The sequence below is a fragment of the Phlebotomus argentipes genome, unplaced genomic scaffold (genome assembly GCF_947086385.1).
Source record: "Phlebotomus argentipes unplaced genomic scaffold, Phlebotomus argentipes genome assembly scaffold_18, whole genome shotgun sequence".
In the NCBI taxonomy this organism is placed as follows: domain Eukaryota; kingdom Metazoa; phylum Arthropoda; class Insecta; order Diptera; family Psychodidae; genus Phlebotomus; species Phlebotomus argentipes.
The window spans coordinates 10,273,302-10,297,240 of record NW_026776177.1 but is presented as its reverse complement, the minus strand read 5'-3'; the positions used below and the strand labels follow the sequence as shown (position 1 = coordinate 10,297,240).

Sequence of the window (23,939 nt, the reverse complement as noted above, 5' to 3'; positions counted from 1 at the left end):
ATGCTGAAAATACAAGTTCAAATGGAGTTGTAGCACTTATCTAGACTCATTTTCAAATGTGCGAATATTTGTATTTTGAATTTGCAAGTAGGGTGAAAACAAAATGTGTATATTCACGATGAGATGAATTTGAGGGAGGAGAAAAAAAATATAAGAATGAGATTGAGAATTGTATCTTATTTCTTTATTTCTCTATTTGTCAACTTTATGTACAAATTCCATTTGTCCTACTCGCCTTCGGCTGATCTTCGGGAGTTCTTTTCACGAATATTTACACGCCTTGTCGTTCAGGAAGCTCCGTAGGCTTGAGTTATTAGTTGGTTAAGGTTGGTAGAGGAATGCACTGACCTCCAGGACTATTTGCTCGCTTGAGTATTGACGCACCGCCCTAGTTCTTGGGCTCCTTGTTGTAGTCCACGTACACCCGCACCACCTCGCCCGAGTACTTTCTCTGGGATGGCATGAAGTAGAAGTCCGGCGTGTCGACGCCACTGGACTGCGCCTGGTATTGCGGCTGCCGGGCGCGCCTGTCCTGAGTGTAGTAGCCCGCGGCGAGGTGCTGCTGCTGCTGGATAGCCGTCCGCGGCAGCGAGTACGTGCGGTCGTAATGACTGGCCCTCGGGATATGTTCCCTGTCTCTCTCGTATCCACGTCCGGCGTCCACGACGTCGCGGCCGTTTGGATACCTGCCGAAGATGGAATAGGAGGTCAGCAAGAGTTGCCATATTATATTACAAAAGAAAAGAAGAGAAACAGGTTTCTCACCGTGATTCATTTCCTCCTCCGCCGTTCTGATGCCTCGAATTGGTCCCATTTCTGCCACTGTCGTAATACTGCGTCTTGCTTGGCGAATGCGACATGGGCAGTGTCTGCTGACTGCTCGACGTCCTGCTCCTGGTCTTTCCGTTCTTCTCCTCCGTCTCGCCAAATGCATCGAAGGCATAATTGGTATTCGACGAGTAATCCTTCCATGCCGAATTGGGAATCAATTGATCCTGCAACGAGTCAATGGCAAAGCATACAAGACACCAAATTAATCACCAACAAAAATCCCTTCACCCTTTCTCAATCTCTCTTCCACTCACTTCAAACAACAATATAATCAAACCCAATCACTACAACTCAAGTTGAGAGAACAAATGTATAAAAAAAACCAAATCAAATTGAAAAGGAAAGAATTTTTTTATGTGAGATAGGAAAGGAAAACAAACACAAAACAACAACAAAAAAGTCAAACATTCTTGTTAATAAGTGGTAGTAATTTAGAAAATTACCAAGTTTCTAAAATCTGAGGCTGTGTCTTTCCGGATGGTGGTCCGGATCGGTCAGAAGAAAACGCCCATGTTTGGCAAATACCCACTAAAAAGTCTGGCTCTCCTCTAATCAAACACTTGTTCACACTCTAGCATCAACTTAACAAATAAAATGGTAACTGGCGTATTACATAGTAGAGATAATACTCACTTTTTATATAATTCAACAAGGACAATTTACACATCAATACAATTATTATACAATCAGAGTAGAAAAAAAACAGTAGATATCCTACTGACTACAACATAAGCTACATCTACATGTGATCTCTAAGACATATTCTTGTTGCTCAAGTAACATGTTTGCGTTGGTCAGTCACAAGTGGTTATTTATTGGTCGAAGAGAAGTGTGAAGAGGAAGTCTGTCTTTAGCATTCTAGCGTCTCTTGTCTTCACTACTCTGTTCATCCTAACATCATGTTCATATTACAAACTGCTCGTCGTCGGATGGTACATCCTGTACTCCACAGGGATCGCATAAATAAGCTAGAAAATGTGTATGATTCTTGCGTGACTACTCAAGTACATTTATCCATTCATGTTATATCACATTGGGAAGTGTTAAGAGACACACCCAAGAGCCAATTTTTGGATGTCTTGAGGAGGATACATAGGTGTCTCACCACCTACAACACTATCAACTCACCTTCTGACTGTGCTTCTTCCTCGATGTCTTGTAGATTGTGCAAGTCACCTGCAGCAGGGCGACAATGATGAGCGCCAGGATGCAGCCCAGCACTGTGTACAGCCTGGTCTCCGACAGCTGGAAGAAGGATGAGCCCTTCTCCTCTTCGCGATTGGTTATATCTGTAAACATACGAAGATGTCAGTCATCTAATCGTCTTTCGAATGTCACAATATCACTGCAGGATTACATTCAACAGGCTCAAAGTCCAGATAATTGGGATCCACAGACAGTGATCCCACTTTTCCCGTCGTCACACTATCAAGGAGTGCTCTCTTCACCAGTTTTCCCTCCTTCATCTCCTCCTCAGACTCAGAATCATCCAAGAAATTACTCCTGAGCTCCAGATTTCTGCCCTTCTCATAAGCTGCCTTATCAAACAGGACGTTCATCTTTGCCACGACACTGTCACTCGTCCTGAAAGCAATAAATCTCTCATTAATCTCCCGAGGTGCAAAGTAAATATCCAGGAAAATACCTCTCAAACTCCTTCACGTCCGTCATGTAGTATCCAGGAATGTTCTGCAGAACTCCACTGAATGAGTCCTTAATCGTATTTGCCAGCGTATCAAATTCTGGGCTTCCCTTTGGCGGTGTCTCGAACGATTCCGCGAGATTCTGCAGCTTCACGCCCACAGCATAAACCAAACGATCCGGAGGACTTGTCGGTGGCACATTGTAAAGGGCTTCCAACTCCTTTCCACACGACTTAATGCACACCTTCGTGTCCGTGACGACAGGCGTCTGCTCATGACGTCGTATCTTCTTGTTCACCGCATTGAAACTCCCGCCCACGATAGGGAACATGAGATACAGACAGTGATCATCGGTGAAGGACAAATCATGGGCATCATCGCTGATGCGCTTCCTTGTAAACTCCAGAATGGTTACGCCATTCTCAATCCTTCCAGAGGTGTTGTAGATGTCCTGTCGATATGGCAATGAGTCCAGGATTGGGCTCTGTTTCCCCACAATCCACATATCCATGAGGAATGGTCTTCCCGTCTTATCCACCCATCCAATGATCGCGTCCGTCTGCGGCATCTTATCATCCTCACTGAAGCCCACACCAGTCCACGTGTCTGTGTGACTCGTTTCGATGTGGAATCTCATCTCATCGCCCCTGCCGACAGTCTCCCACCTGGCATAGTACTCACAGCTGTGATTCTGCGGGGAGCAATTGTGAGGATAACGCCAGTGACCCCGACAATCGTTATCTAACAACTGCGAGGATTTATCCACAGACTTCTCCTTCTTGGGCACTTCCAGGAAATTGATAGACGCCAATCCTCGTTGCATCTTTCCGCCGTGGTACTTCAATTCATCGGGTTTGTAAAAGTCAGGCACAGACGCCATCTCAGTCTCCAGACCAGACAGCGGACTGTGAACGTATCGTCCAGGCTCCTGACCTCTCGCCCAGATCACACTCATCAGATCATCCACAATCGTGTGATCGGATGGCTCATTGGCCGCCAATTTCCTCCTGAAAGCGATTGTCGTAACGCCGTCCTGTTCGAATCCTGTAGCGGCGGTTAGATCGAACTTCCCACCCCAAAAGCTGTCCAGGCGAGGAGTTGAGCGATCTCTAGTGTAGTAGTCAAGGACTCTAGAGGCATTTCCACGTGCACTTCCAATGATAATATCCGTGCAGTCCATGCCCTTAAAGTCCTGGGTAGGAGTCCACTTATCCAGCTTGGGTTTCCCTATTACAAGGACAGTAGACAACGTGTTAGAATACAAGAAAATTCATTTTTGCGGGTCGATTCATAAGATTTTTATGCAATTAAAGCATATTTGCGAATCGGAATTTTAAAAAATTATGCTTTACTCTGTTTGTCAAAAACTAAGATCCAAGAGGCGGTTTTCCAGTTTCGTCCATCTCAATTTTACAAACTGTAAAAATAAGTATATGGACGAATCCTTTGAACCAGATTACTACTCTACTCTTTTTTCTTTAACTGCCCGCAAGGTTTTATTTAATTTTACTTTCACCGAAAGCTTCTAATTGCCACTTATGAACCGACCAAATACACACCCTGTCATGAATTTCATTATGTACAATATGATAGTTTGGTTTAGTGTGAATGTGAGTATGATTTTTGTACATTTACATATCTCTACCTTTATCCTTTGGTTTTCCACCACCGGCTGCGCCAACGCTAGGAACTACCTTTGCCGCGGAGCTGGGTTCTACCGCTGGGCTTGGTTCTGAGGCAGAACTAGGTTCCCCAGATGGGCTAGGTTCCGAGGCGGAGTTAGGCTCCCCAGCTGGGCTAGGTTCCACGACTGGCTTAGGCTCGGCAGCGGAACTTGGCTCCCCTTCTGGACTAGGTTCCACGGCTGGTTTAGGTTCCGCGGCCGAGCTTGGCTCCCCTTCTGGGCTAGGTTCTACGGCTGGCTTAGGTTCCGCAGCGGAACTTGGTTCTCCCGTTGGGCTAGGTTCTACGGCTGGTTTAGGCTCCGCGGCGGAGCTAGGCTCCACGGTTGGGTTAGGTTCCGCGGTGGAGCTTGGTTCTGACGAAGTCTCGGGTTCTGCTGAGCTTTCTCCTTCAGGTTCTGGGGTTGATGTCCCTTTATTTGGTGCAATTATTAAGATTATTTGTGCTAGGCTACCGTTCATAATGTGTTACAGTGGAAATTACATATCTACAAACCACTATAGAATTTATCCCAGATAAGATTGGGTGTGTGGAGTATTTTGTACAGTTCTGCTATTATCTTGCTTTATACTACAACAACAATTGGTAAACCTACCTGGCTCAGGTTCTGGATTTGCTGTTGCCCTCTTTCGTCTGCCCGACTTTGAACTAACGCGATAGGACACACTGGTGGACAAGGTGATACCCTCCTTATTGGTTGTTTCATCATTCGCCACCACTCGCTTAGATTTTGACGACACCACTGAAGGAGTTTTGATTTCTGGCTCTGGTTCACTCTCACTCTTGGGTTCTGGTTCACTCTCGCTCTTGGGCTCCGGTTCGCTCTCGCTCTTAGGCTCTGGTTCGCTCTCACTCTTCGGCTCTGGCTCACTCTCACTCTTGGGCTCCGGTTCACTCTCGCTCTTGGGCTCTGGCTCACTCTCGCTCTTGGGCTCTGGTTCACTCTCGCTCCTAGGCTCTGCCTCAAATTTGTCTCCAATTTTCGGGAAATTGCGGCATTCAGCTGTCAGATCTCGTGGTCTCCATCCTAGTCCCACCCAGGATGTGCCATTAACTTTGATGATCACCTCGAGCTCCTTTTGCTCCTTCAGCACACGCCAATGTATGCGGTAATCCTTAGACAATTCTTTCGTCTGGTACAAAGAATAATCAAGATCCAGCACTTTTATCGGAGACTCTGCAGAGAATAAAGGATTTGTAAGTGAAAATAATATAGAATGCTTTTAAGAAACTCACTCTTATTGCATCCCGGACCGAACCATCCAAAATTGCAGTAACACTGCTTCCTGGGCAACGATGTTCCTTCCAAATCTATGCACTTGCCCTGATTTCCACAGTCCTGATCCACAAGACATTCATCCTTGTATTGACATCGGTCGCCATAGTAGAACTTATCGCACTTGCACCTGCCAGGGAAGTGCTTGCCATGGCCAGAGCACGTCTCCTTGAAGTCCTTTCGCGGCACGATGTCCACATCTGCACACGACCAGAAGCGATACCAATCCACCCACTCATTCGCCTGTCTCAGTAGCCTTATTGAGCAGTTCTGGCAAACATAATCCGATGGCAGGCGCACCTGGAATTGCTGAATTGTGGCATCCGTCGAGACAAACTTCGATCCATTCACCGATGGCGTCAGATCCAGAACAGGTCTCTCCAGTTCATCAAGCAATTGAATTTGAAATCCACCCTAGAATGATGATATAATGTATCAATGTTCAAATAATACCGCAATATCAATAGTGTTGATTGTAGATAAAAGTATTTGCTCTTCAGAAACTTTTTTAATTTCGTTGCACTGATGCAATATAAGATGCGAGAGAGTATTTAAGGGGTAGCACAATGCTCGACTTTTTCATTTCAGTTGATAGACTTTCATAAAATAGTGCCTGACAATAAGGAAACATGATTGTCGGATTTTTACTTCTCCTGGCCACTGTCGGCACTTTATCTGTGAGCTCAAGGGCAGATGAAGCCGCGTTCTGTGTTCAGTGTGATCAGAAAAACCTCGAAAAATGCTCAGTGAACACTGCAACACTGCCAGCAACGGCCTGTTCAAAGGGCGTATCGAAGTGCTTCACAAAATTGGATGATTACGGCCTGACTTCACGTGGTTGTCTCAATGATCTGACCATTGCTGATCAGATGCTGTGCGATTCCGAGTACAGTGAAAATTGTGTCGTTTGCAATGAGAATGGGTGCAATAGAGACATTTTACCAGACACCAGACTCAAATGCCATGAGTGTATATCTACCAGAGATCCTTCTTGCGCTTATGGAAAATCGCCACGAACTGCCACATACTGTGCAACTCACGATCCGGACAATGTTTGCCTCACGCTTATTAAGAGTAATGAAAGAGATTTTACAGGCTAGGCAATGGATGATTTATCGTGAATTTCTTGCAGGTGAAAATCACATTCAGAGACTCTGTTCGAGGATACCTGCAGCCCACTGTACGAGTAACGTCATCTCCTGCAGCAAGTGCATCACAAATGGATGCAACAGTGAGGCAGTTTCAGTCACTCACTTGAAGCAGTTGGAGCAGTGTCCCTCAATCCCGCCACCCCAGCCATCGCCGGAAACTTCCACACCCACAACGACCACTTCTGCAAGACCTTCTGTCGTGCCAACCCCAACAACATCTAAGCCGGCCAATGGTGCAGCTAACATCCTCCCAGGATCACTCATGGCAATTAGTTTGATAGCAGTGTTTCATGCTGTGCACTGAATTTACAACTCCTCAAGTGTTTGCTCGTGATACGCGAAATACTTCTTGATATCTTATCAATGATTGTAAACAGTGGGGATTTGAAAATAAATTGATTTGCGCACTGCAGACTTACCCGATGAGGATATGCCAAGTGCCATGTGACATTGAACGTTGAGCCTGATAGCAGAGATGTCCTCAGATCACCTGCAATAAAAACAACAATTTTAATCAAAATTATAGCATCGCTATTGAGGTGACTCATAAACAGGGTCATTTGAGACACGCGACGCGACAGCCGCACTGAATTGACGGGGTGCGTAGAAATTATTTGCTTATCTATCATTATTACTGTAATTATCCCATTTTACCCATGATGATTGACTAAATGACCAAATCTCTCCCTCGGACCTCTTAATAGCCTATCATCAGCTACTCAGTGTTGTCTCAAATTCATCCAATATACACTAAGATAAATGTACAAAACAGGTACATAAAACGACTTTCACTCTTCTCGTGAAACTGCAAACTCTACATCGAATGCCCAACACTTCTTTGCATTTGGTATTTAGCCACTTCGCCTCTCAGTTCACAACACACGTAATGTTGTGCCTCAACAGGTTGACTCTATTTTTTCTGCTTTACATAATTGACTTCTCTTTGGGTACATACATAAATGGCTCATTCGATCCATTTTACAATACTATTTTGATCATCGACTGAATTTCCCACCTCTTAAATCTTTGAATAACAGTGTTTGGTGGGCAAAGTTGAGGAAAATGATCTTCTGCCTTGAGGTGAATTTTTCGTCTTTGTCTAAATAGGTGCGGCGATCCGTAAATTTACAATTATATTACCATCCCATTTCTCTGAGGGCGCCTCAACACTCTTTTCTGTTACTACCATCATGCAAGGTGGTTTTTAATGCCAAAAGAAGAAGAGGAAAAAAATCCATACTAAAATTAAAGCTATTTTCTCTCCAATTTCACATATGAAATCCCATTTTCCATGATCGAATTGTTACAAAAGGCGTACAAGAGCACACATTTGCTCGCATTGAATGGCAATTATGGTCGCATATCTTAAACTCTATGGATTTATTGCGTTTGTCTCAAATGTGTGTATGCGGATTATTGACATATTTTCGACCCACTCAGGCAGCGACACGCCGCAGAATAGCGATAGACAGTTTGTGGGGTTGTGTGTTTGGAAATCTTATTAGACTGCGCGCTAGGCTGTGTGAAAGAATCATCGTCCCACCTCCACCCGCCGTCAATATTCTTTCATTCAACCTTGTGTATGAATTTTTTCTCCACTAACTCGTCCGTCCTCGACTGATCCATATAGACTTGCTACATATGCATAGTTTAGTTATGTAACGAAGGTGGGCACAATAAAATACACAAATTCCATTTCATTTTCCTCTGCATCACCAAAGAAATTTCTCAATTTATATCCAATAGTAATATTGCTAATAGGTTTTACACACACACAAAACAAGTCACAAGTGAGGCTCTAATTTGGCGACACTCAATCTTCAAATAATGATTTTCCTTTACAATCCATACAAAATGCAAACTCTAGCATTCACAGAGTTACACAATATATTCTCAATCATCACCAATCACAATTTTATCGTTTGCTTAACCCTGTTCAGACCCTTGAAATATATTTTCTGGTAGCTTTTTGGTAAGCTTTTTTGGCCCCGTTGAGGGTTAATCACTTAGCAGCTTCTGTTTTCAGTAATATTGTACATAAAATTCCTCAGTGTCTTTCGCATTAGTATTCCACGAGTGTTTCCCTCTTGCCAGACGCGATTGAGCACTGATTGGTTTGCCACAGGAAATCTAATGAATGAAACTAATTCGTATTCAATTGACACTTTCTCAAGAAATTGCCCAAAATTTCTCTTTGGCTCTTTTCCGCGCACAGGAAAAATACCATTGCCATATCTGCCGTTGAAACAACATCGCGAGAAAACAATGGACATCGCAAACATTGCAAACTTTATCAAACACTTGCTCAGCTCAAATCTCACGGGGAAAAGCTGGAAAATGATTCACTTCGTTGGCTATGTGGAGGATGTTGCATTGCATTGAGAATTGGTGAAAAATATTCCTTTGTTGCTCTGACGCTATCTTATGAATATATTCCACAGACAAGACGGAAAAATAGTGTAGATCAGCATCAAGCATTGGCTTATATCCTCTTACTGATGCACATGCAATCTTAAGGACAACACTGTGATGTCTTGTGAATTGATTACTGAGATTGGTGTGATGCTTGGAAGCCGTGAAGAAGCATTGCGACACATCTAACGAGTTTGATGGTTGAAGAAAAGAAGACACCTAATGTGGGAACGTCATGGAATATAATTTCGCTAATATCAGTATTTTAGGCACAACATGAAACACATAATTTACCACAGTGACGCTTTAAAGTCTTTTAATATCACAATTAAAGCTTACGAGTCTGTTTACAGCCCATACACCTTGTCACATGGTGAATATTTAGTCGAGGCATGAAATAATTAAGTAAACATTGCACTTCTTCAGCCGCACCATTACTAATTGGTCACACACAGCATCAAGAGAGCGCAGGGAATTACTGCAATTATTATGTCACACCGTCGCAACATTATATTTCCCTATTGTTTCAAGACATTTTTCCCCGCAAGTCGTCGGCAAAATGCTTATATATATATATGAATTGAAATTCACAGAGACTCTTAATGTGGAGGAAAGCATAATTTTCACCTGAGAAGTGAAATAAATTTTTGCGAAAAAAGCCATTTAATTTAATTAGATGCTGTGCAATGGATTTTATAAGAATAAAAAAAAATCATTGAGAAATGCGCGCCTCTCCCTCTTTATGCAGATAACTTTTCTGGATGGTATGCACAACATGCGAAGGTGTGGCATCTTCCATCCCAAAAGCAATCTTCCAGCAACTCTTGCAACCATCATCACGATTCGCCTCATCGATAGGGTACACCTATACATGCGGCTGGAATTTTACTTTCTATGCTACACCTTGCGAAATCCCCGATAAATTCTGACTTCCGAAAGTGTCACGCGTTCCACTATTTTCACAAAAATATCCATAAGACTTTTCTTCGCCTTCCATAACTCTCTTCACCTTGCAAGTGAAAATAACCCGAATTATTTGTGTCACTGAATTACGTCCGATATTTAATTTTGTATTTGCTTGTTTGGTATTGAAGAGAAATTCAATGTCATACTTTTTACCCAGCTCGCAAGCATTAGAAAGTTTATTGAACATGTGCCGTACGCATCATATTTCTTAATTTTTTTTTCTTTCTCTCTCACCAGTGAAAATTAGAAGAGTAATTCACCAATTAATTCTCCCAAGATTGAAATTGCAGTTTATGCAACAAAATTGAGTGAAGGTGGTTAAATATAAATAGAATTGAATGGGCTTCATTTAGTTGAACGGCTCTCATTTCCCACGCATTTTCCGTGAATTTTTCTCATTTTGTTCAAATCAACATCGAAAGAATTTCACTATAAACTCCCTGCATTTGAGCACAGGTACATATGTACATATATTGGAGGCATATTCAAACTTCTTAACCTCATGCAGAGAGGCTTGAATGTATGGAATGCCACTCTACAACATTTAATACGCCTGAAAAACAACTTTTCGTCTCTTTCATTTGCTCCGTTCTTACACTTAGGGACCTCGTTGATAATTTCGTAGATATATAAGCATGGCTCATACATGTTTTTTATGCAATACCTTAATCACAAATGTCTTTAGCATCGTCCGCGCATTGAGTGGCAAAAAAATTATTGCACACACATCAATAATTCCACAAACGCTTTTGAATTGCAATATTTTGTGTACACATCGAGCGAGGAGACGAGCAAAGAGGGGAAGAAATATCTCATAGAAATTCCTGAGATGCTGTTTGGTATTAAAAAACCGTCTCTTTCACTAAATGTCGAACACCTGTGTTGCCTGATCGCAACGCCCCTTCCATTCCGACTATGTTCAGCATATTGTCAATAATAGATGATAGATTACGTAAGCGCTTAATATTAGCGGCTCTCACGGACTTGGCGACTCACCTTTTGGCATTCCGCAGGGTCCCTTCGTCCGTGAGTTGTCCAAGAAGTCCAAATCATACTTCCTCGCTGGCGGGAATGTCAGAGCCACATGTCCATTCACTGGCCTATCCAACAGCAGTAGCAGCAGAAATGCATTCAGCAATTTCCAAACATTGTTCAATATAGATTTCGATGCTAAATTAATCGCCATTTCAGCTCCTCACTCGCACACGTTAGAAGCACAGTTGAGTTAAAGCTTGTCGGCTTACATGAGGATGAACCACAACACAACACTCTCTGTGCTCTTCCTTACACACTTCACCACGAGTTATTGGAGAAAAAATGTGCAATAAATAACACTTGCAAGTGCACAATTTAAATTAATGCCGTGAAAGTCGATAATTTTTTCGTTAAAACACTTCTCCTATTGCCACATGATTCAACACTTCCCCGCAGCACTGAATTTTTCCATCATTTTCACCAATCAAATACCACCGATGCTCAATCCATCCGTTCAGCCGTTTTCTGGCAAAACTGCAATGAAAATTCCTTCACGATGGCCTCTGTTTCATAATGCCTCGAAACAGGTACTGTGGATTTTCACTTGTCCCCCAAACTGGAACCTCAAGTTTACAACCTGCAAAAGAGAGACAATCAAAAATGTATCAGTTGTTTGCCATCTGCAATCTCTGGTGTATTTTATTTATGGGGAAGAAAGCTGAGAAAATGAACCATGAATTTCTAACATTTTTTCTCTAAATACACATAGAAAAATATATGTGGCAAGTCAGCAAATCAATCGCTTCCCCAATTGTGCAATCGAGAGAAAAACTCGGGGAGGAAGAATGTGAAATGGGAAGCACACGAAACGTGTCTATAAAAAGCGCGAATTAAAGTTTTTGAGAAAATCAATTTGATCATAAATTGGAACAGTGAATATTAAAACACCTTTCCGATTACATAAAAAAATTACTGTGTGGCTTTGGGTCTTTTCGTGTGAAATTCCATGGCACACACAGTTCCTACTTTCCATGCGTCCATTCCTGATATCATGATAATTTCTTTCTGCAATAGAACATCTCGGCGATGTTGTGTAAACTGAGGAGGTGAAAATTGTTTGGTGTGTATGTTTGCATTTTACAAAAATTGGGATGAAGAAAAAAGCCAGTGAAGAATTTCATCGGAGAGAAAGTTAACCAATAAGTCGGCTCGCGGAGAAATGCAGAGACACAGACACTTTTCAATGTGGACTTTACCCAAAAACTCATCCACTGATTTACCCTGAATCACCTGTAATTGTAATAATGATTTTCTTGTCTCTTTCTCTCTCCTTGACGAGAAACTTATGCAATCGCTATGCCAATAAATTAAGTTCTGCATTGCCTTTTTGCATTCAACTATTGGAAAGTTTTTTTTTTCATATTTTACTTTTTCGAAAAAAGTGCATCGCATGATGTACCGTAGAACAATTATGATAATAAGTAGGTACTTAGGTAAACTGTAAAGCAGTTATTAAAATAAAGAGAATCGTGCCTTTGGACTTGTTAAACTGTATCAATTGCGACATAAGCAAAGGAGAGTCAATCATAATATCTAACCAGCGGAGCTCTTTTTTTGCCCTCCCATCGAGCAATAGAACGTAATAGCAGAGAATTCTAGGGGAGTTTTACAGTGTCATCATTAGCTAGTGGCTTCTTCGCTGTACACAACTATACTTTGCCTATGAGTTCATCACGGAATCTATCTAAAAACAGAACTCACGAAACAGTGGAAGATGAGGCAAAAAAGATCTGCCATTTACAAAACGATGCTGAAAAAGTGCTACTTCTCACCTTCTAAATATATTCTATACACTGTTTAATTCAACCAAATAATGTCTGCGAGCTTCACTGGGTGGAATTTTAAAACATTTTCACTTAGATACACAATGCAGCGCACTTGAGATTTCCCAATATTTCGCCCTCGGAATCCGCCAATTGTCCGTCAATTTGCAGTAACATCCAATAAAGCACTGCGACGTCTAACAAAGTGATAAATGTCGAAGGAGGAATGCCACTTTTTCCTCCCAAAAGGTGAGGAGAGCTCTGAGAAAAAGAGAAATCACGTCAGAATCTTTACACTGCGATTGTCTCTATGTGACTGAAATGGTTTAATAAGTTACCACAGAGCTGCTGTGAGGCTCTGGAATTTCTTCACGGTGAGCGCAAATGTGTGCGAGAGAAGAAAGATGGAGGGAAATCAAACGAGTATTGGGAGCCACTCCAACACACACTGACTCTCTTCAAAATCACGATGGGCAACTTGGAGTCTCTTTCCTCGCCTTCCCCACCAAATCACATCGAAAATTCAATAGAATAAGATATACTCGGCGTGCACCATACAGAAAATTGTATTTCAGACTCATTCACGTTCAACCACAAGTGCATGCACTCCAAATTAAAGCATATCAAACACCAAGAAGCACGTACAAAACTTGCTAATCTATTTCACATGTGACTTTTTTCCACAGCATGACGACAAAATATTTTGCATTCACTCTCGCGACTCATCTCGCATTGTCACAGAAACAATAAATTGAGTCATGGCCATTCAATGCACACAATTGTACAGCGAGAAGGTGTTACGGCTCAACAAAAGACTTCAACGCCCTTAAACAACAAGCCCACTCTCCAGAAGATTTTCATTATTATATTCCTCTGATGAGTCTTTGATCGATTTTCTATACAACACCAATTTCATACTCCCCATTTATTATACACAAGTTACCCACATTACTGGAGCCAATTACTGGCGAAGAGGAGCATAGAAGGACACTCGACCTAGTTTCCCCCTCAATCATTCCGCAAATAGAGCAACAGGCAAACGTTAATTCATTATTAATATTCTCGTCCGTGCAGCTGTTTAGTTCTCATGGTCTTTCCACAAAATATAATTTTAGCAATGCAAAATATATGGGTGTGCATTTAATATGATTATAGTAATAAAGGAGGCAAATTGCACACTTCTCTCCCGATCATTCTGACTGGAGAAGTCAGCTTATAAAACCTCAGAAACCGCCAACTTCACATTTCACTGTTGGTTAGGATTTTTGTGAATCACTATGATATCGACAGAAGAAAATCCCTTCGTGGCATTTAGCATCAAATGCTGGAAATTCATGGGATTTCTCTTTGCCTCAAAGTATCCTGTTCAGAGATATTTCTTCATGTTCATCAATATTGTTCTCAACATCTTTCAATTTTCTTACATACTCACCGAAAAACAAGTGGACAAGGTTATTCTGCACGGATATTTCACAGTCCTCTACTTCAACTCCATCGTAAGTACAGCAAGATATGACTCTTCTTTGCCAGATTTATGTGATTTGTGTTTTTGAAGATTCGCGTGTTCGTGGTGTTGAAAAAGCAAAAGGACTTTGAGAATCTAATGCATAAACTAGCAAGATTGTACAACACAATTGAATCTGTTGGAGACGATTATATGGTGACAACTGTTAGAGAAATGGGTGTCAAAGCTCACAAGTTCTCAATTCTAAATCACTGCTTGGCTTTAACCACTGGAACGTCTTTTCTCATTTATCCTATATTCACTGGAATGCAAGGTAAAGATCTTATTTTCTAGAAATTGTGACACTAAAATTATTAACATGTCAAATAATTCTTTAGATTTACCTTACGGAATTTACATTCCTGGATTAAATATCACTGACAGATTCACCTACAAAGTTCTCTATATTTATGAGATCTTCGTCACGCCTCCTGGAGCAAGTCTCTACATTCCCTTCTCCAATCTCTTCACCTCTTTCATCCTCTTCTCCATTGTCCTGATCAGGATCCTAAGACACAAAATAAACCTACTGAAGACCATTGTCCATCAAGATAGCAAACTTATGGAGAAAAGAATCAAAATTGCCATCAAGTATCACAAACTCCTTATAACATTTGTAGATGAAGTTAATTCCCTTGTCACTAATATGTTCTTCATGGAACTCATATTCTTCACCATGCTCGTCTGTGCCCTTCTCTTTGTCCTCAACATCGTCGAATTATTCCCCCAAATCTGCCTCTCTTGCCTCTACATTATCCTGATCATGACACAACTCTTCACTCTCTACTGGACGTCCAACGAACTAATGGTTGAGGTAATTTCTTGAGGCCCTTCTGGACGAATTCAACTTTATTTAAATCATATTATTACAGAGCCTTAAAATCGGTGAAACCTTGTACGATTGTCCATGGTATGACATGTCTGAAAGGTGCAAGAAATTGATAATCATCTTCATGATAAGAGCATCTCGTCCAATGCAAATCATGGCTGGGAATATCTATCCACTCACCTTGCAAATGTTTCAGTCACTGCTAAACGCTTCATACTCATTCTTCACAGTCCTACGCAGAGTTTATTAGGCAACACTCCTCAGAAGAGCCCAGTTCTCTTTGCAGCTCGGATTTAAGTGAATCGCCTTCTGCACTAAATGCTTCTTTGAGTCATCTTGCAGCAGATTCAACGCTTTGAATGACACCATCAGGCACTTGGCGCACGAGTCCGGAGAACATTTCCTACGAACACAGACAGTGTATTTTCTCACATTTGCAAATAAAAAGTGCTTCATTCACGCCCTTACTTGTCTATCTGTCCAAATTCAATCTGCAACACTCCCTGAGACAACCGACTTGCGAACTTGAGATGCTTCGGCGAAGCGGCAAAGTTATCGAGAATAAATCCTGCCACCACTTTTCTCAGCTTAGCTCGATGGGGATATTTATGGTGGAGGGACAGTAAATATTTAATTGCCTTGTCCTTTCCCTCCTTGAGTGATTGAATTGATATTTAACGGAAATTCAATAACATGTTCTCCTCTTTAAACACATACTTACCTTGAGAAGGTGAAATTGGGCGGAGAGAAAGGCGATATGATGACAACTGTTTTCACTCATTTCCACCTTATTGAGCTCCTTCACCACCAATTCAGCCAGCTGCAAGTCCTTGTGGAGTATTCCCAAGGCACATGCAGCATAGAATCCCTCAAGAGGTGGATTGGGCAAATCTAGGCTGTACAGAGACAGACAAATTACATACAATCTCGTAACATTTTGCATGAATTTTTCAAATGTAATCTCAAGACACAAATAAATAGAAACTCACGTCCCAAAGAGACGTGAAGTCCCCCAGTGAAAATTGTCGTGGTCAGACATGCAGCAATACATGGAGACTGTGCCATTCATGGCCTTTAGTATAAGCATTTGGAAGCACATGGGAATGATTCTCGAGCCGAGATACACTAAATTGCGAAGATATTTCTACGTCTTCATCAATGTATTTCTCAACATCTTTCAATTTGCCTACCTCTTTTCCGCCAAAGAGCTAGAAACATTGATTCTAAACGGATACTTTACGTTCCTCTTCCTCAACGCAATCGTGAGTATCCAGCAATCATGTTACCTCCAAACACACATTTACAGATGTATCATCACCACAAATCAGATTCGCGCGGTCATTGTTATCAACAAACGCCACGATATTGAGAAATTTATGGCGAAAGTGGGTCATCTGTATGACATTATTGCAAATTCGAAAGACGAGTACATCAGCAACATGATAAAAGAAACTGGAATTCGTGCTCATCGCTTCTCAGTCATGAATCTCTGTCTCGCATTGACCAGTGGCACTTGCTTCTTAATCTACCCAGTCTTTGCGGGGATGAAAGGTTTGTTTTCACACCAAATTGCACTACATTCCAACTTCATTGGAAGCCTCTTTTCCCAGATCTTCCGTATGGCGTTCACATTCCCGGCATTGAGTATATGGAAAGTCCACTTTATGAGATTATCTACGTTTATGAGGTGTTGGTCACAGCTCCCGGAGCATCCCTGTACATTCCATTTTCCAATCTCTTCACCTCCTTTTGCATGTTTGCCGTGGTACTCGTGAAAATTCTCAAGTATAAAATCGAGAATCTCAAAAATGCCAATGACTCTGATGAGGCAATAACAGCAAAATTGCACAATGTTATTGAATACCACAAGATGTTGATTAATTTCGTCGAGGAGATGAATCAAATTGTAACATACATTTGCCTCATTGAGTTGGTTTTCTTCGTCCTTCTTCTCTGCGCCCTTCTCTTTGTCCTCAACATTGTTAAACTCCTCCCACAAGTAATCATGTCCTGCCTCTACATTCTCCTTATAATGACCCAATTATTCAGTATTTACTTGAATGCAAATGAACTAAGTGCTGAGGTAAGATCTTTTACTACAACACCAAATGAATTATTCCATTTCTAATAATATCCTTCCTTCAGAGCCTGGATATCTCCCAAGCAATCTACTTCTGCCCATGGTATGACATGAATCAGAAGACAAAGGAGAAACTTATGCTCATTATGGCCAGAACTCAGCGACCACTCAAGATTACAGCAGGACATATTTATCCCTTAACCCTGCAAATGTTCCAATCCCTCCTCAATGTGTCCTACACTTACTTCACAGTCTTGAGACGATTCTACAAGAAATAATCAAAGTACTTACAATTGATACAGCACATCTTTAGTGTCTCCTTCACCGTGGAATGCATAAACCATAGAAGACATCGCAATGAGGATTGTAGCTTGCTCAAGAGGCTCTAAAGTTTCCAGTTGCAGAAGATTTTCGTACACCTCGTAGGACTTTTCGTATTGTTGATCTGAAATAAAGCAGTGAAGTGTTAAAATAATCTCACGGGAATGATTCGGATAATTTAAATCAATCGTCCACACACCTTTAAAATATGAGAAAGCCAGTCCAAGATATGATCTGTAGGTGTTTTCTTGCACTCTCTCAAAAGCTTTAATAGCCTCACCAAATTCATTCGCTCTCAATTTAGTATAAGCCAAATTGCAAGCTATTATATCAGCATCCTTCGTATTCCTTGTGATTTTTAACGCCTTTGCAAATGCTTCAGATGCACTTCCATAGAGTCCTGACTTGTAAGACAAGCATCCCTCGAGACAGAGCTCAGCAGCCGTCGTCCTTTCACCTCGATCAGCAGTGCACCAAGTCATTGAGTCATGAGCCCTCGGCAGGGCGAACATATTCTCAATACAGTACTGATATCTGGCTTCCTTAAGTCTCTCAGGATCATTCAGCACTCCACATACAAAGCGCGAGTATCCCACTGCCGCTTCAGCATGATATCCCAATTGCGTGCAGTGCCTGAAGAGATCCATCGCCGCCTCCTGGTCATTCACTCTCTCGGCCGTGATGGCTTGCCCTATCCAGCCGACCATATACTCAGTATTGGATTGCTGTGACTGCCCGAAAGCTTTGTTTGCCGATCGATTGGCACTATCAGCCATACTTTTCATCTCTTCCATAATCACCACTTGACTTTCTCCCTCATCAACCACGTAATTTAGCCACTTTTCACCTTCATTGAGGTACATTAGCCCTAAATTGCTCCAAGACATTGCCGACGTCTTGTTCAGACGCAGCGATTTTACAAAACAATGCAGCGCCTGACACACGTTACCCAATTTCATGGATATTACGCCAAACATATTCCAATTTTGCCAGCGATTAGACTTCAAGGCAATTGACTGCTTCACATACAACATAGCCTTCTTTAGAAACTCCTTCTGTCTCGCGTCATGACTCCTGCATCCTCTTGAGTACATACAAGCCGCCAGATTGTACCAGAGAAAAGGATCTTTGGGATTCTCTCTCAAGCCTCGCAAGAAACACTTGCTGGAGAGCTCATAAATCTCGTCGTCACGCAGTGTCACAACACCTTCTGGGGTCGCATCGAGTGTCTGGAAGACACTGCTCACTTCCACAAATGCCAGTCGCTTGGGAAGATTGGCCACCTTGAGAAAAATGTTGCCCAAAAGACTCCAATGGCAACACAGTGATTTCAGTTCACATGCACGTGTTGCATAAAAGGCCGCTTTCTGCAGTTGATCTCGCATAGATCCTAATCTCCGTTGCTTCATTAATACACTCGCAAGTGAGAAATGTGCCTCTGCAATACCCTTCAACGCTGGCACGTAATTCGGCTGATACTCCAAGATTCCCTCGAAGCAATTTATTGCTTCGCTATAGTGACCTAGAATTGTCTTCATATTGGCTACTCGATACTTGCAGTAAATGTTATTTTCCGTCTCCTCCACGATCATTTGGTAAATCTTGAGGGCAGATGTGTAGGATCCGTTGTTGCAGTAAGCATCTGCAAGGCCTTCCCATCCCAAGTAGTCCTTCTTGTCAAATCTCAAAAGAGTCCTGAACGTGTTAATTGCACTGTCGTTCTGGTTAATTGATAAGTAGTGCAATCCCAGATGAAGCCACACCCACTTGAGACTCGGATCCTTCGCATGGAGAGCACTCTCAAGCAGGAGTTTCTCCACTTCAACGACGTTTCTTTCTTGGTTGTAGATTGCACATAGTCTCAGGAGTGCCTCTCTGTGAATTGGATTGAGAAGAATGCACTGCTGAAGGTTTTCCCTCTCGAGATCATCGTTTTGCATTTGTCCGTGAACCCGAGAAATCCAATAAAATGCCCTTGAAGATGTTGGATAAACACTGATGGCTTGAGTGAAGGCAGCAAGAGAAGCATTTGTTCTCTCCAGCTTCAAAAGAACCTCTCCTTTCAGTAGTAAATATTCTAGTGTATCCTGAGGCTCTTTCTCAAGTAAATCCAGAGCTTCCTGATAGTTCTGATTAAACTCCACTGCGGAAAATGCTTTTAAATACCCATCATTTAATAAAATTCCGTCATGTTTCAATAGAATTTTTGTTTTTGCTACAAGATGGTCTATATTTTCTTTATCCTTGAGACGATTACAAATCTCTAAGGCTTTGTCAAGCTTATATCCTTGTCCAATGTAACACTCAGCCAAGGAAATCTCCTCTTGTTTCAAGTGCTCCCAAATTTGAGCCGCAAGAGGAAATGTTTCCGTTTGAAAGTGAATTTTAGCCATCAATTTTAGAGCAGTTGCCCAATTTGGAGTGTCTCTGAGAACAATATCGACAACAGTTCTGGCTTCAATCACATTTCCTTCGTTAAGAAAATACAGACCTTTAGACGCCAAACCATGGGCAGATCTTGGATTCTTCTCAAGGAGACTCTCAAAATATCTTGGGATTTCTTTAACAAACTGTTCTGGAAAGCAAGATTCCAAGTATATCTTGCACATCCACTCTAAAGGATACTGATCATTCCTGAAGATTTTATGCATCTCAATTGCCTTCGTCACTAGAAGATCGTTGTCATCTAATTTGCTGAGCAAATTTAGGCACTTCTTGTATCTCTCTTGCTGATGAATATCTTTCACATCTAGAGTCTTCAGCAGACTGTCTAGAAAAACAGTGGTAAATCTCTCTTCAACCTCTGTTTGCTTGATCAGCAACTCGGACAAGTGGGCATAAGCTGATTCAATTCTTTTGGCATTACTTTCATTGGTATCATCCAGAGAAATTTCCTTCTGGAAAACCTCAACAGTCTTGCTGATCTCCGGGAGTTCTAGAGACACTTTCAGGAGTTTAGCGTGGAGCTCTTCGAATTTACTCGGAGTCAGTGCCAAGAGCCTCCCATAGATTTCCGGACATTCTGCCGCTGAAGTACACTGAGCCAATCCCTGAAGGGCAGAAATTGGCTCTTTGGAGAGTGTCAAAGCTTTTCGCAGGTATTTTTCAGCTTCGGCTTTTGAGGAGTTTTGATAAATAGCTCCCAATAAGACGTGCGCCATGTAATTACCGGGATCGGCTCTTAAGACTTCCTGGGAAAGAGGAAAAGATTGATTTTCTTCATGTTCTGCAGTATTTAATAGATTTTGAGGTTAACCAAATTTTACTTTGCATATCCTGATGGCTTTATCATTCTCCTTGTTCTTGAAGGCTACATTTGCATCCTTGAGGGATTGTTTAATGTCTGAAGACATTTTCAATTAGAAACACTTTAGAAAAACTAGGATATCGAGAGAAAACACTACACTCCAATTTTCCAGTCCAAAACTGAAATTTTCTTCTCAGCTACTCAAGAGACATCTATGCATCAGACAACAACATCCCAATCAACAGTGTGAAAATATGCATTTATTCGCAGGAAAATGGCAATATCTTATGTACATTCCTTAAATTTGTGTACGAATATGCTAAAAGTTTGATGGGATTTCTGTGAAGCAGGTTGATATGGTGGAAATTCGTGAAATTCAGCCGGTGTGCAATTGGTCGAAAAGTGGTATAAAATCCGCAAGCGCTACACACGCACACACGCGCCGCGCCGTCACACCGACAGACTGTCAAACAAAGTTTTCCCCCAAAACGCGGTTTCGACGCAGGAGTTTTCGCAGCGGAAAAAGCATGCCGGAAAACAACAAATGGGACCTAATGCTGGCCCTGTTCATCGACAAGAAGGACATCTTCAAGCGGGAGATATTGGTGTACCAGAGCGAACTCACCACTGTCCAGCTTCTGTACCAGGTGCCCGTGGTTCGGTAAGTTTCCACCGCCCCCCTCCGGACCACATGCCGCTCGGCGGCGTTTTTCCGCATTTTCCCACTCTCATCCTCATCTTGCGCGACAGGCAACTTTTCTCGCGCTGGATCCAGTCGCTGGCGGTGAGCAACAAGCGGAACGAGGAGCAGAGCAAGATGTTCCGGGAGCGCGGGAACGAGCTGTACAAGAGTAAGCCGCCCAAGTACAAGGAGGCAATTGAATTCTACACGAAAGCTATATACATCGCGCCCAGCAACAGTGTGGAGCTCGCCTTGGCGCACGCCAATCGCGCCGTGGCTCTGATGGCTGTTAAATACTTCCAGGTGAGATGATCAGTCACGCGATTCCACACATTGGTTAACACATTTGCCAACTCTCACCAGGAGGCCTATGACGACTGCGAGATGGCGGTGAAGTTCTCCTATCCGAAGGAGAACATCCTCAAGGTGCTGTTCCGACTGGCGGCATGCTCGGCGGAACTGAGGGACAGGAATCTTCTGCAGAAGGACATCAAGTCGATTGAGAATGAGCTGAAGAATCACAAGAACCACAATCCGCACATCAAGAAATGTAAGCTTCAATCCACCAATATTGACTGAAGAAGGAATTCATGGGCATTTTTTCTCTGTCTTTCTCTAGTGATGGAGTACAAAACGAAGCTGCAGGATCTGAAGAAGTTCGTGGAGGAGTTCAAGCAACAGCAAAAACTGCCATCGAAGAACATTGTTGAGAAGTATACAGAGGAGCAGGGACGATTCGTGACGGCGGCTGAGAAGATAAAGCGTGACGATGTGATCCTCACGGAGATAGCCTTTGCCTTTGTGCCTGTCTACGAGAACTACCCGGAAGACACGATTGACACCGACTGCCAGAACTGTGCCAAAGTCAATATTGTTTCCTTCCCGTGCTATGACTGCTACAAGGCGACCTACTGCTCCACGAAGTGCCGCAAGGAGCACGAAGGCATTCACAGTGTGGAGTGCTATGGGTACAAGAGGAACCTGTGGTACTACATCGGCATTGCCCACTTGTCCGTGCGCACCTTCCTCGCGGGCTTCCCTGAACTGGTGGAGCGGCTGGAGTGCGAGACGACCTGCACACTGTCCGAACTGTGGCGAAAGACACTGGATCTCTGCACCGATGAGACATTCAGATACGGTCGCGTGTTGCGTCTCGTGAGCAACTTCGAGAAGATGAGCGAGTCCACGGACTTCATTAGATACTCCCTCACTGCCACGATGCTCACTGTGTACTTGAGGGAGAACACCAAGTTCTTCGATCAACTGCCACCGGTTTGCGAGAAGATCCTGGAGAATCGTCAGAACTGGGAGATCTTCGTGGGCTCCCTCATAATGCTCCACATGGGACAACTCGTGAGCAATGGGCATTCTATCACTGACCTCCGAACCACTTTGGCATCGGAGATTGACTGCCTCGATTCCCACAATATGATGGTGAAGGTGGGAAAGCTGCACTGCTACGTGAGGAGCACGCGCATCTTTACGGGACTCTTTCCGCGCATCAGCATGCTCAATCACTCGTGCAATCCCAATGTGAGGAACAATTTTGACCGAAATCAGCTCACGTTGAGCGCCACCAAACCCATCAGTAAGGATGCGGAGATTTTCAACTGCTACGGACCAAGCTACAAGCTCATGAACACGGCGGATAGGAGGAAGGGCCTTAGGGAACAGTACTGCTTTGAGTGCTCGTGCGAGAAGTGCAGTCAGGAGCCTGAGGATCGGGTGAGTAAACACTATTTACCTGAATTTGTAAATTGTAAATCCTAACTATATTTTGCTTCTACTTTTTAGTCATATCATCAATACTACATTTGTGAAATATGCAAGAACAAGATCTACATTGACGAGTCAAAGAACTTCTGGTGGCGAAACCTGGAGCTGAAGCCCAAGATTGATTGTGAGACGTGTGGATTGAGGGTGAACTTCAGTTGGTTCAAGCTCTTCATGTCGCATTTGGGTGAGATTGAGTCAGAGGGCAAGGTGAGCAATTCCTTTGCCAAAGTGTGTGAGATTTTCGCTTCCACGGACAAGTGCATGGGCATTCACAATGAACTGAGACAAGATGTGGGCATCATGATTCTCTGTCACTTCATCCCCTTTCTTAGTAAGTATCATTTTGCTATTCACAATGTCTACAGCGGAGTTTTCTTCTAAGTGATCTCTTTTTGCTTTTTGTCAGGTTCCTACGTGTCATTCAATGAAAAACTCACTCAAATTGCCACGGAACTGCTGAAGCTGCGCGAAGAGAAGTTCGGCATTTACAGCATAGAGTTCATCATTGCCAGTACGTATTTGCTGGATCTGATGGCGCTGCAGCGGAAGCTGAATCTTAAGACCAACACAGACTACGGTGTAAATCACATTCGCAAGGCATTTCAGATCTTGTCAAAGGACACGCAGGCCATTCTCAACAGCTACATTAATTGCAACATTGTGAGCAGTATGAGCGACAAGTGAGCAACATTTTCGCACTAATCTCGTTAGTACTTGATCCCCAGTTTCATTGATTCGAG

At 42.6% G+C, this 23,939-nt stretch overlaps 5 protein-coding genes across 9 annotated transcripts; 3 read left to right on the top strand and 2 right to left on the bottom strand.

The window, feature by feature from the left end:
- Positions 1-377: 377 nt before the first annotated feature.
- LOC132261124 (uncharacterized) lies at positions 378-13,191 on the bottom strand. Of its 3 annotated transcripts, none has more exons than XM_059759694.1 (12): positions 13,099-13,173; positions 12,770-13,021; positions 10,959-11,574; positions 7,004-7,074; positions 5,394-5,847; positions 4,753-5,334; positions 4,120-4,569; positions 2,477-3,701; positions 2,189-2,415; positions 1,960-2,120; positions 766-995; positions 378-686 (listed from the first exon to the last, which is right to left on the bottom strand). In XM_059759694.1, exons 3-12 carry the CDS (start codon positions 11,146-11,148, stop codon positions 389-391), a joined length of 3,888 nt encoding a protein of 1,295 aa, XP_059615677.1. In that variant the 5' UTR covers positions 11,149-11,574; positions 12,770-13,021; positions 13,099-13,173; the 3' UTR covers positions 378-388. The 3 variants fall into 3 exon arrangements, 2 of the variants coding, with proteins under 2 accessions (XP_059615677.1, XP_059615678.1); XR_009468407.1 differs by lacking the exon at positions 378-686 and adding an exon at positions 1,275-1,799 and having other exon boundaries at positions 889-995; positions 13,099-13,191; XM_059759695.1 differs by lacking the exons at positions 4,120-4,569; positions 13,099-13,173.
- LOC132261125 (uncharacterized) lies at positions 6,005-7,007 on the top strand. Its single transcript, XM_059759696.1, has 2 exons — positions 6,005-6,507; positions 6,566-7,007. Exons 1-2 carry the CDS (start codon positions 6,063-6,065, stop codon positions 6,886-6,888), a joined length of 768 nt encoding a protein of 255 aa, XP_059615679.1. The 5' UTR covers positions 6,005-6,062; the 3' UTR covers positions 6,889-7,007.
- A 1,071-nt stretch (positions 13,192-14,262) lies between the features above and the next one.
- Positions 14,263-17,451, top strand: LOC132260469 (odorant receptor Or2-like). 2 transcript variants are annotated; one of them, XM_059758596.1, is made up of 3 exons: positions 14,263-14,538; positions 14,603-15,078; positions 17,239-17,451. In XM_059758596.1, exons 1-3 carry the CDS (start codon positions 14,364-14,366, stop codon positions 17,449-17,451), a joined length of 864 nt encoding a protein of 287 aa, XP_059614579.1. In that variant the 5' UTR covers positions 14,263-14,363. The 2 variants fall into 2 exon arrangements, with proteins under 2 accessions (XP_059614579.1, XP_059614577.1); XM_059758594.1 differs by lacking the exon at positions 17,239-17,451 and adding an exon at positions 15,137-15,343.
- On the bottom strand, positions 15,083-20,937 carry LOC132260462 (tetratricopeptide repeat protein 37). 2 transcript variants are annotated; one of them, XM_059758588.1, is made up of 8 exons: positions 20,761-20,937; positions 20,361-20,685; positions 17,694-20,264; positions 17,465-17,618; positions 15,815-15,989; positions 15,562-15,746; positions 15,274-15,496; positions 15,083-15,185 (listed from the first exon to the last, which is right to left on the bottom strand). In XM_059758588.1, exons 1-7 carry the CDS (start codon positions 20,845-20,847, stop codon positions 15,340-15,342), a joined length of 3,654 nt encoding a protein of 1,217 aa, XP_059614571.1. In that variant the 5' UTR covers positions 20,848-20,937; the 3' UTR covers positions 15,083-15,185; positions 15,274-15,339. The 2 variants fall into 2 exon arrangements, with proteins under 2 accessions (XP_059614571.1, XP_059614570.1); XM_059758587.1 differs by having other exon boundaries at positions 17,694-20,685.
- Positions 20,938-21,168: 231 nt separating this feature from the next.
- LOC132260464 (SET and MYND domain-containing protein 4-like) lies at positions 21,169-23,890 on the top strand. The gene is made up of 6 exons (XM_059758589.1): positions 21,169-21,402; positions 21,492-21,726; positions 21,787-21,973; positions 22,043-23,148; positions 23,218-23,530; positions 23,606-23,890. The coding sequence occupies exons 1-6, from the start codon at positions 21,269-21,271 to the stop codon at positions 23,881-23,883; spliced, it is 2,253 nt and encodes a 750-aa protein (XP_059614572.1). The 5' UTR covers positions 21,169-21,268; the 3' UTR covers positions 23,884-23,890.
- The last annotated feature ends 49 nt before the right edge of the window (positions 23,891-23,939 follow it).

Excerpts from the sequence above, each read along its gene's own strand:
- LOC132261125 (XM_059759696.1), top strand. The coding sequence starts at position 6,063 with ATGATTGTCGGATTTTTACTTCTCCTGGCCACTGTCGGCACTTTATCT. Across the intron at positions 6,508-6,565 it reads TTGCCTCACGCTTATTAAGA|GTGAAAATCACATTCAGAGA; the intron begins GTAATGAAAGAG and ends AATTTCTTGCAG.
- LOC132261124 (XM_059759694.1), bottom strand. The coding sequence starts at position 11,148 with ATGGCGATTAATTTAGCATCGAAATCTATATTGAACAATGTTTGGAAA. Across the intron at positions 2,416-2,476 it reads GACGTGAAGGAGTTTGAGAG|GACGAGTGACAGTGTCGTGG; the intron begins GTATTTTCCTGG and ends TATTGCTTTCAG. Across the intron at positions 2,121-2,188 it reads GGACTTTGAGCCTGTTGAAT|ATATAACCAATCGCGAAGAG; the intron begins GTAATCCTGCAG and ends GTATGTTTACAG.
- LOC132260469 (XM_059758596.1), top strand. The coding sequence starts at position 14,364 with ATGCATAAACTAGCAAGATTGTACAACACAATTGAATCTGTTGGAGAC. Across the intron at positions 14,539-14,602 it reads TATATTCACTGGAATGCAAG|ATTTACCTTACGGAATTTAC; the intron begins GTAAAGATCTTA and ends ATAATTCTTTAG. Across the intron at positions 15,079-17,238 it reads CCAACGAACTAATGGTTGAG|AGCCTGGATATCTCCCAAGC; the intron begins GTAATTTCTTGA and ends TCCTTCCTTCAG.
- LOC132260462 (XM_059758587.1), bottom strand. The coding sequence starts at position 20,847 with ATGTCTTCAGACATTAAACAATCCCTCAAGGATGCAAATGTAGCCTTC. Across the intron at positions 17,619-17,693 it reads GGCTTTCTCATATTTTAAAG|ATCAACAATACGAAAAGTCC; the intron begins GTGTGTGGACGA and ends GCTTTATTTCAG. Across the intron at positions 15,747-15,814 it reads CCCAATTTCACCTTCTCAAG|GAGGGAAAGGACAAGGCAAT; the intron begins GTAAGTATGTGT and ends CAATCACTCAAG.
- LOC132260464 (XM_059758589.1), top strand. The coding sequence starts at position 21,269 with ATGCCGGAAAACAACAAATGGGACCTAATGCTGGCCCTGTTCATCGAC. Across the intron at positions 21,403-21,491 it reads TACCAGGTGCCCGTGGTTCG|GCAACTTTTCTCGCGCTGGA; the intron begins GTAAGTTTCCAC and ends CTTGCGCGACAG. Across the intron at positions 21,727-21,786 it reads TGGCTGTTAAATACTTCCAG|GAGGCCTATGACGACTGCGA; the intron begins GTGAGATGATCA and ends AACTCTCACCAG.